Source organism: Tiliqua scincoides, chromosome 4 (assembly GCF_035046505.1).
Source record: "Tiliqua scincoides isolate rTilSci1 chromosome 4, rTilSci1.hap2, whole genome shotgun sequence".
NCBI lineage: Eukaryota > Metazoa > Chordata > Lepidosauria > Squamata > Scincidae > Tiliqua > Tiliqua scincoides.
In genome coordinates this window covers 220,607,558-220,618,431 of record NC_089824.1, presented here as the reverse complement: position 1 = coordinate 220,618,431, position 10,874 = coordinate 220,607,558, and the positions used below count along the sequence as shown (strand labels likewise).

Below are 10,874 nucleotides of genomic sequence, written 5' to 3'. Positions count from 1 at the left end.
GGACCAAAACAGAGGTGAATGCAAGATGGATGGAGCGTATGGGCAGTCAAGGCAAATGCCTTCATTTTGCTCCCCCACCTGGAATGGCTCTGAAGGTGAGGGGGCCACTTGCACGCTGTGGTGAGGATCCCTGCAAAACTTAGTGCTTTGCACCCCCTCTAGCTATGCCACTGATCTAACGCTATCTTGTCCTGTCTAATGACTGATGCAGGCATGACTTTTTAAACTCCAGTTTGCTGTGTTTTTTTAAGTATCCAAACTTAGCTGTTAAAACACATGCACAGCACGTGGGAGCAGCGCACACACATATTCAACTGGCCAAATTTCCCTGAAATAAACACAGAAGCAGGAGTTTGATTCTTTCCTGATTGCTGCGCTGGTGTGGTGGTGGTGGCTGAACTCGGCTATTTAAATGTGCGCGTGCTATTTTGAAACGGTTGGTTAAAACGGTTTAATGCTTAACCTCCAGAAAGTTTTTCTTTCACCAGGCATTTGGGGGCTGAAGGAATATTTGCTATGCATGTATTTGGCCATTCAGTCTTGGGTTTATTTAGCACCTGAGCTGGGAAAGGAAAGGATAAATAGGCTCTAACATAGACTTGTCAACCATGCCAGGTTAGATCTAAACTTTGCTACCAGCTCTACAGAAAGGGGATACCTTTCCCTTTCCTTACTATAGATTGCAAGGGAGAGGGAAGGCACTGCTGCCCTAGGAGTCTACAACAATCAGCATACTCCATTGCTTTTGCACTTGTATCTCTGCAATTCATGGACATGCGGTTGGTGGGCAGGTAGGGGAGCCATAGCCTCCCCATTGGAGTCCTTCGAAAAGCACCATTGCCATGGGAGGTGTGCAAGCACACACAACCCATGCACAAAGCAGCAGCCCTTTTCGTAGGACTCCAGTGAGGAGGCTCTGCTTCCCCTGCCTCCCCATCCACCACATGTCCCTGCTGCAATTTCACAATTCACAGAGGTGTATGTGTGCAGCCATGCTGCAGCCTCCCACTTTGAAGCTGCATCTATTAGTTAAGGTGTGTTCTTTGTGTTCTTTCCTGCAGTGCCCTGCCTAAAAAATCAGAATGTTGTGATCGTTACTCCAGATTTGTCTCCTGTTATGCTGCTGACCAGGTGCTTCTCTGATTGGGAGAGGTGCAGTTTACTACCCCTGGTGACAACATTTAACTAAAGGTGTGCAAGTTGCTATGTAGCCATGCACTTCTTTGTGTGAAGTGAATTACTGACATGACAGGCAGATATTTCCATTTCACTTCCATAGAAACCGGTTTAGGGCACAAGCCTAACCAGGTCTACTCAGAAGTAAATCCTATTTTGTTCAATGGGGCTTACTCTCAGGTAAGTGTGGTTAGGATTGCAGTCTGAGTCATGTGGCACCCCTGCTTACAAAGGTGTTTTGTAGGCCGCAAGAGAAGCCTTCTGAAAACAAAGCATAATTCTGTCTGTGACTAACGACTACAGCAATTCACATTTGCTGGGTGATCTTTTGTGTATTCTCCAGGCTCTGGACTACAACCTGAGTTCACTGTCATCTACAGATCAGACAAGAGCAAGCAGAAACTAAGCACAAAGAAGCTCTTCCTCAGCAAATCGTCAGCCATCTAGTCCTTACTGTAAGTTGTGAGAAAGCAATAAGAGTCTTTTCACAAACTACACAGTGGCAAGCATCAATTTGCCCCTGAAATTATAGTCGGCAAAGAATCACTACAATCCTGGCACCCTAAGTGCATATGATACATTATTTTGCAAACATACATCTGTCCCCATTTCAGGTGTACAACTGAAAAATGTGATGTGTGAACCTGGCCCTGTCACCCTTCTTGACCAAAAAGACTCCTCCTCTCTTTCTTATCTGGCTTAAATCAAGAGCAGTGAATGGTTCCTAGAGAATAGCCCTCATACCTACGACATTGCTAAATGCATTCAACATATCACCTTAATTCTTCTGCATTTGGTAATGATGTTTCTTTTGTTTCCTGAACAAGAAAAGCCCAAAGAGAAGCTGGTTTATGGATTCTATATTTCATGTGTGTGAACTAATTGCTAATCTGCTGAGAGGTCCAGATAAACCCCTATAAGTTAAGGATACAGAGAGAAGAGGGATGTGTGGCTGGGTATACCAGAGGGGGTGGGGGAGAGACAGGGAAATGGCAATGGAGAAATCATACATTGCCTTGGCTAGGCAAAAAAAAAAAGTGTTGGGATTTGTTTGTTAGTTATTGGGAAGCAGGTGCTAACTGTGTAGAAAAAACGCTTTATCCAGAAATCTCCTCCCGTTGCTCCTTGTTTCTGCGCACCTCCGCTGCATGCAATTCCTGAAAGAGAGAATAGGGACTGATAACACTACACATCGTAGACAGAGAGGCAACTGGCTGCCCAGGGTGTGCTCTCTGGTCTCCAAGGGCTTTTCGTCTACCTGCAATCACAGGTCCTGATCCCAAGGTCCCTCCTCCCTTTTACTGGGCATCTCAGCTGCTGCTTCTGAAAGCATGAGGTTCAGAAAAATGCTATCTGTCTTCATGGATTTCAAGCAAATGCCAGGTGAGTCTGTCGTAAGGAGACCAGTAAGAGAGTTTTATGGCACCTCACTGGCTAACAGATTAGTCACATCAAAGCTAAAGTCTGTAACAGGGACGTGCGGTGGGTGGGGAGGGAGGTGAGGCAGAGTCACCCCACCAGAGTCCTTTGAAAAGCACCACCGCCGTGTGATGCATGCAAGCCCTCACGACATACACAGAACGGCATTAAGCAACATACCAGCAATGATAGTTCTTCAAGTGGACATCTGTGCCGGCACACGTAGCGAAGTTCTGCATGTGTGCCAGGCTAACCTCAGAAGTTTCCAGAGCTTTGTTGAATGTTTTGATCCTGCTCTCAAGGGCGGAAACCTTGTGCACTGGAAGTTCCTCAAGCATGGGAAGAAAGCCCAGTCTGTCAGTTCCTCTGATATTTCCCCCTAAATTAAACCAGTATTTGAAGCTAGACCTGCAGAGGAGGTAATCATGTGGGTCATATGTCTGCAGAGAGGACTACTAGAACAACTGCAGTCATCCATGAGCAAGCTGTCCTCCTTTTTTGTGACCTCTGTGCAGTCTCCATAGAGTGGAGACTACGTAGTTAGCTTCTCTCTGATCTGGAGGTGGCTGCAGGTTGGTCACATGGTGATGTTCTGCAAATAGCTCACTCAAATGAGGCATGTGTCCTGATCCTCACACGCAGACCGCAGTGCTTAATAAAGGCTTAATAAAGGTCAATAGCCTTCAACATGTTGCTGCTGTGCTGAGCTCCAGAAGCAGAACACCTCTAAAGCTCACAGCAGAGGATGAAACTGCTCTGGTCAAACGCCATCTCAAAGCGCCATCTCAACACCACTTTATCCAGGAAGAAGTCTGATGAGCACACAGTTCACTGGTCCCGTGTGCCAAAGTAACAGCTGTACTGTGTTACTAAAACAAAACAGTCTTGAAAGTGAGAAGATGCAACTGCACTATGCCCAAAGGTTCAAATAGCAGCCCTACAACTTGGGACACAACCAAGACCATACTTCATGATGGTACTGAAGACCTGATAGGCAGATACAGTGGTACCTCGCATAACGAATGCCTCGCGCACCGAAAAACTCGCAGAACGAAAGTGTTTTGTGAAGTTTGGTAACTCGCACAACGAATTTTTATGACCCGTGCCTCGCAAGACGAATTTTGTTTTGTTTTGGTTTGTTTTAAGGGGGGGATCTTCATGCCAGTTTATGATCCCATTCACCCTAGGGAGCGGGGGATCTTCATGTCAGTTTATGATCCCGTCCACCCTAGGGAGCGGGGGATCTTCATGTCAGTTTATGATTCCATTCACCCTAGGGAGCGGGGGATCTTCATGTCAGTTTATGCTCACATTCACCCTAGGGAGCGGGGGATCTTCATGCCAGTTTATGATCATATTCACCCTAGTAAGGGCAGGATCTTCATGTCAGTTTATGATCCCATTCACCCTAGGGAGCGGGGGATCTTCATGTCGGTTTATGCTCACATTCACCCTAGGGAGCGGGGGATCTTCATGTCGGTTTATGCTCACATTCACCCTAGGGAGCGGGGGATCTTCATGTCGGTTTATGCTCACATTCACCCTAGGGAGCGGGGGATCTTCATGTCGGTTTATGCTCACATTCACCCTAGGGAGCGGGGGATCTTCATGTCATAAGAACATAAGAACAGCCCCACTGGATCAGGCCATAGGCCCATCTAGTCCAGCTTCCTGTATCTCACAGCGGCCCACCAAATGCCCCAGGGAGCACACCAGATAACAAGAGACCTCATCCTGGTGCTCTCCCCTACATCTGGCATTCTGACTTAACCCATTCCTAAAATCAGGAGGTTGCGCATACACATCATGGCTTGTACCCCATAATGGATTTTTCCTCCAGAAACTCGTCCAATCCCCTTTTAAAGGCGTCTAGGCTAGACGCCAGCACCACATCCTGTGGCAAGGAGTTCCACAGACCGACCACGCGCTGAGTAAAGAAATATTTTCTTTTGTCTGTCCTAACCCGCCCAACACTCAATTTTAGTGGATGTCCCCTGGTTCTGGTATTATGTGAGAGTGTAAAGAGCATCTCCCTATCCACTCTGTCCATCCCCTGCATAATTTTGTATGTCTCAATCATGTCCCCCCTCAAGCGTCTCTTTTCTAGGCTGAAGAGGCCCAAACGCCGTAGCCTTTCCTCATAAGGAAGGTGCCCCAGCCCCGTAATCATCTTAGTCGCTCTCTTTTGCACCTTTTCCATTTCCAGTATGTCTTTTTTGAGATGCGGCGACCAGAACTGGACACAATACTCCAGGTGTGGCCTTACCATCGATTTGTAAGTTTATGATCCCATTCACCCTAGGGAGCGGGGGATCTTCATGCCAGTTTATGCTCACATTCACCCTAAGGAAAGGGTTGGAAGACAGCGAAGAAAGTGATGTCAGTGATTGTGAGCAAATGAGCTTCATAAATTCTGACTCTAGCGATGATGAGTTCTTGGGGTTTCCAGAAAACTAGAGTACTCAAACCTTTAAGTCTCTCCATTTGTTAATGACAGTGATAATGGTTCTTAATGCCACTGTTGACTGCTGTTCACTTTACATGGAGCGAAAAATATGGTATGTCTTTAAAGAGCACTTAATAAACACTTTGTAAACCAAATTTGACTTTGTTCTGACTTTTTTTGCCCATAGGAACGCATTAATTAAATTTCAATGCATTCCTATTGGAAAACGCGCATTGCAAAACGAAAAACTCGCATAACGAAAGGACTTGCGGAACGAATTAATTTCGTTATGCGAGGCACCACTGTACTGGTTAGTCGGACCTTTGAAAAATAGACTAAAGAGCCAAAAGAGGGATGCGTTGTCTACTACTGGGTGAAATGCTATGAGGCTGGCAAATGAATTTTCAGGGAAGTGTTAGATAAGCCCGTAAAAGATAGAGATAGAGCAATGAAGCCAGAATTGTTTTTAAATTTTTTCATATGAGCTAAAGATGAAATAATACATTGAAAAAGTGGCCTTTTTTCCCTTCTTTGATAACCAAGGAAAATAAAGGCAAAGGAGAAGCATTCCTCGTTAAGTTGCTCATGTGGCAGTCAAAAGGGAGCTGAGGGATTCATGCACCTTTGAAGCACTCACAATGTATAGGATTTCGCCACTCAAGTACAGGGACAGAATGCTCAGCAAAGCTCTGGAAATTTCTGATGGAAGTTGTGCTGTGATGAAGAATTTCTCAGCCCCATTCATACCCCAGGTGATGCTGGGGGTAGCTACAGGGGGTAGCACGGTAAGTACTGTGGGTGCTACAACATGCTGTGTAAGTGGTCCCCCTCCCACTTCCTGTCGGAGCCATTCTGGGCAACATTCTGGGCAACATTCTGGGTTGCTGCCCAGAATGGCTCCAATAGGAAGTGAGAGGGGCCGCTTACCTGGTGCTGCAGCACCTGCAATGCTTCTTGCGCCCCCATAGCGACACTACTAGGTGTGCATCTCTAAAGACTTACCTTCTCACGGAGTCGCTCCCTCAAGGCAGCTAGATGAGCCTCACGGATCTCCTTGCTCAGCTCCATCTTGTAGTTGAGCTTCTCCTCAGCCAGCCGGCTGAAGTTGTTGTTCTCTTCCAAGGCCTTGTGCAGCACCTCCCTCTCGTGCTCCCGTTTCTCTGCCAGCTGCTTCAAGACTTGGGCCTCCTGGCTCTGCAATGACACCCGTGGACCAGTTTAGATCCCTGTGTTTGTCTGTCACAGGAATGATCCATGCAACAACTTTCTGAAGGAGACTTGAGCTTCAGAAACTTATCATAATGCCTGGCCACACTACATCCTATTGTACTAGGTAACTGTTACACAGTATCCTCTCTTATTGTTTCACTGTAGCTTCTTGGTGAGCTCCCTTGCACTTGTGGTGCAATCCCTTTGCCTTAAATAATTTGCTTTTCCAAAGGCCTTAAAATACTGTGAAACAATTAGTGTGTAAATACCTGTAATGCCTCTTTGAACTGAATTGTCGAATTTGCACCTGCACATCAAGCTGGTGGGGTGAGACATTTCATCATCAATTTGGAAATAAAGTAGAGGGTGCTTGGAAGTCTGGGCTCTGTCTACTGAACACCATCATTTCCATCTAATGCTGTAGCATTACTGAGCTTTTCCTGCAGTTTCATCTTGCAGTTTACTTTTTCTTACCGAATGCAGGTTTAGTCATGACTAAAGTGAAAAGGGATGATAGTTTGAGTATCTAAGGCTCCCATCCTCTCCACACTTACCTGGGAGTAAGCCCCATTGACCATAATGGGACTTGCTTCCTAGTAGATATGCTTAGAATTGGGCTCTAATACTAGTAGCCACTGCTGGCTGGTTGGGGGTGTTCATTTACTGTCCATTTTACAGTGTTAAGACCACATCTAGTATCAATGGGCAAAGAGGCACCTTTCAAGTGGTGTTCTTTTATTTAGAAGGGGGACAGCAACAGCTGCTCTTCACCCCAGCATAGCGTCTTTTCCAATGGTTGTTGCTGGTGTCTTTTCTCCATCACTTTTTAGACTGTGAGCACTTTGGGGACAGGGAATCATTTTATTGATTTATATTACTATGTAAACCACATTGTGAACTACTTTTTGTTGAGAAGTGGTATATAAACATCATCAACATCATATGTCAGTGGCAAAGCACCAAGTCTAACTAACACGGAGTTGGACTGTTAATTTTTATACAATGGAACAGGTGATGGTGATGGTTCCCTTTCTCTGTTGTGCTGTGCCCAATGCTTTGGAAAACTTTGAGCAATAAGGTTGCAAGCATAAACCACTGTGAACATCTGATTTTAGCTTTAACAAATTGCTAATAATAATTCTCTTTGATTCAGTGAAAGGAGGAGCCAGACCAACTAGTTAGCAATTCCTTCAGAATTCCATTACCTTTCTCCTCTCCTCAGCAGCCTCCAGCCTCTTCTGCAGTTCTTCCAGGGACAGATCCCTCTTCTTGGGAGGAGAGGAAAGGACTGGGCTGTCCGGGGACAAGTCAGAAGGTGACTTCAGAATCACTTCAAAGCTCTGTCCAGAAGCCCTTTTGTCCAGCTGCTTGACCTCCATGTCTGGGCAAGAGGAACAGAGCACAAAAGCATTATGTGATGTATACCATAGTGTTAATCTTACAAAAATATGTTGCTGTACCTTTAATACTTTAATTAGTATCTTTAATACTGTGCAAAACCTGTTCTTCACAGATTGCTGCATGCAGGGGTAGATGCTGGTGCACTGCAAACTCCATTAGAACATAAGAAAAGTTTTCTGGATCAGGACAAAGGTCAATTTGGGGCAGCACCCTGTTTCCCATCGTGACCCACCAGCCGCCTTTGAGAAGCAAGAGAGAAAGGCAAACAGTATTTCTATCCAGCCACTGCTCTCTGCAACTGGTATCCAGAGGCAAACTGCCACTGAATCCTGAGCTAATGCATCACCATCATGGCTAATAACAGCCATTGCTGGGCCTGCTCTCCATGAACTTGTCCAGTCCTGCTTTTCAGGTCAGTCAAGCTCATGGTATCACCAAGTCTTCTGGCAACAAATTCGACAGACTAATTATGTGCTGTCTGAAGAAGCACTTCCTTCCTATCCAAAATCTCTTATCAATCAGTTTCATTGGTTGGCCCCTGATTCCAGGATAGTGGGACACCAAGAAAAATGTATTTCTGTCCACCCTTCTCATAACATGCATTACGTACATGTATCTCAATGATGTCTGAGGCAGCTACCAAAAAGAATATTAAAAATACAGTTGGATTAAGGCAGACCGATGGAAGGAGCCCCACTTTCCCTCTCCTTCTGCTATACTACAGAGTGATTGCCTCCAACTCCAACTGCTAATGGAGCCGGGGGGGGGGGCGGGAGTTTGGGTGGGACTGGCAATTGGTGGAAGCAGCCCTGTTCTCTCTCACCCCATCTCTGGCAGAATGGCTGGGTGCTGACATGCTTGTTGAGCCTTGCATTTGAGGCAATGCTGGCCATGTGTGATCTGTGATGGAGTATTCATCAGTCAACAAATGGTGAATATGGATTTATGATCCAGACGTATCTGCATGCAAGACTGCACTGAAAAATGTTGATATGCAGCTATATATTCCCAGCATTAGGTCACAGGCCTCATGAAGTTGGATTTCTGCAGGTAATGAGCATTTGTGTCACTTACCTCCATACTGGTAGATGGTATTTGGGTGTGGCTGGCTGTGGAAACAGGAACAAATCAATGAAAGCAGAGACAGCTCCTTCATTTTCTCTTTGTAGGCTGAAAAGAAAAGGGAAAATACAGTGGTGAGCAAAAATATTTGCTAGCACTGGAGTGTCATTTTCAAAAGGAGGCAGGTGAAACCTTCTCATATCTGGATTTCTTTCTAGAGTTTCTTCCAGATTTTCAAGATGCAGAAACCACTGTCTGGGAGCAAACACGCCCAGTAGGAGGGGCCTTCTGGTCCAGCATGTAGGCTGTGACAAGAGGCTGTGTGGGCTGCTACCTTTTGGCCTGGTGCCCAACCTCCTGGAGGATTGCCCAGATAACCAGGACATGGAGCCTATGGGTAGAGTGGGAGGACAGGTGGGGCAGAAGGAGGGGGTAGGTTCCCCAGCGGCAAGAGTGTCAAACCCATTTCATCCAGCTGGCCAAATAGTATTCATGGCGCCTGCTAGAGGCTGGAAGTTATATCATTAGGCAGGAAGTGAAATCATTAAGCAGATGATGACCATAAATAAGCACTTTGTTCTCACACAGAAACTCATGAGCTGCAAATGAAAGAAGAGAAAATGCACAAATCTTGTTCATAATTTCAAGATATGAGTGAGCCCAATTATCATGCTGGGAAAGCCCAATTTATAACAGAGGCCAGATAAATTTATTCTAAGGGCTGCATCTGGCCCACGGACCTTATGTTTGAACCCCAGCCTATTCCCACAAGCCACTCATCTTCTGTGTCTTGTGTGTAGTCAAATGGATGACATGGGTTGTGTTCTATTTTTCCTTCTTTAGTATGTCTGTAGGCATGAGTTGAGGACTGCTTAGACTAGCCCTCCCACCACGAGAGAAGAAGGTACACAGTCCAGCGAGTGGCTCTTATAGCCATGGTTCAGTCTACAGAGAGAAAAGGCTCCTCTCTGGCTGCAGCTAAAGTGCTTTCTAGCTTCTTTATCTTCTTTGTTGCCTTTCTATTCTCTGGTCTTTCTACTCTCCTCTTCCCATCCCGCTGCCACAAAATCCATAGTAATTGAGCCACTATCCATCCTGAGCAACTCTCTACTTATCTATTTCTCTACATTCTGCTCTCCCTCCTTCATTTGGGCCATTATGCTCCCCTTTCCTCTTCTCTCTTCTACATAGGAACTCCTGATGTTTGCATTTCATTTCAATTTTCCTTCCCAGTTATTGTACTGTTATCACTACAATAATAGTTCCCTATTGTTACACTTTTAACTTTGCCTCCCTACTTGTTTTGTGCCATTCCATTGAGTTGGGTCCTCAGCCATGCAATACATGTCCTGAATGTGCAGGCATGTTAAAAGTAACAGTAAAACTTTCCAGCAGCAGTAAAACTTCTAGCAAAGCATGGTGAAAAATAGAAAGCCATAAGAACAATCAGAAGGTCACTATTCAAATAACTTTTAGAATTCATTGTCATAAAGTGTTAATGGCAATATTATAAATGGAATAATTAAAAGGGGATTATGCATCGCAATAATTAGCCTCTTCAATTATCAAGCAGCCAAGACAATCTGGGGGTGTAATCTCATATCTCTAAGCCTCTGTTTGCTGAATGTTGGCAGCAAACCAGAGTACTGATGAGCCAAATTATGGAAATTGTCTTGTTTCTTCTTTGCTTCTAAAATAGTCAATGCTGTCTCCATTTAGACAAGTTACTTGATTAGACATCAAATGAGTGGTTCTCTAACTTTTTAGCACCAGGACCCACTTTTTAGAATTACAATCTGTTGGGACCCACTGGAAGTGATGTCATTAACCAGGAAGGGGTGTCATGGCCAGAAATGACATCATCATGACATCATCAAGCAGGGAAATTTTTTAACACCATCATATGACAAAATCAAATCAATCAGTTAAACAGTGTTTCTCGCACATTTAGCACCGGGACCCACTTTTTAGAATGATAATCTGTCAGGATCCACCGGAAGTGATGTCATGACTGGAAGGGACATCATGCAGCAGGAAAATTTTTAACAATCCTAGGCGGCAATCCTACCCACACCTACCCAGGAGTAAGTCCCATTTACTATCATTGTTAAAAGAACATACATAGTAGCTTGTTAAAAGTACAGGTCTGTAACATTTCCCC

The 10,874-nt window shown here is 45.1% G+C and overlaps 1 protein-coding gene across 1 annotated transcript; it reads right to left on the bottom strand.

The window, feature by feature from the left end:
• Positions 1-2,273: 2,273 nt before the first annotated feature.
• Positions 2,274-8,819, bottom strand: STMN3 (stathmin 3). Its single transcript, XM_066624330.1, has 4 exons — positions 8,726-8,819; positions 7,456-7,631; positions 6,044-6,235; positions 2,274-2,333 (listed from the first exon to the last, which is right to left on the bottom strand). Exons 1-4 carry the CDS (start codon positions 8,805-8,807, stop codon positions 2,274-2,276), a joined length of 510 nt encoding a protein of 169 aa, XP_066480427.1. The 5' UTR covers positions 8,808-8,819.
• Positions 8,820-10,874: the final 2,055 nt, after the last annotated feature.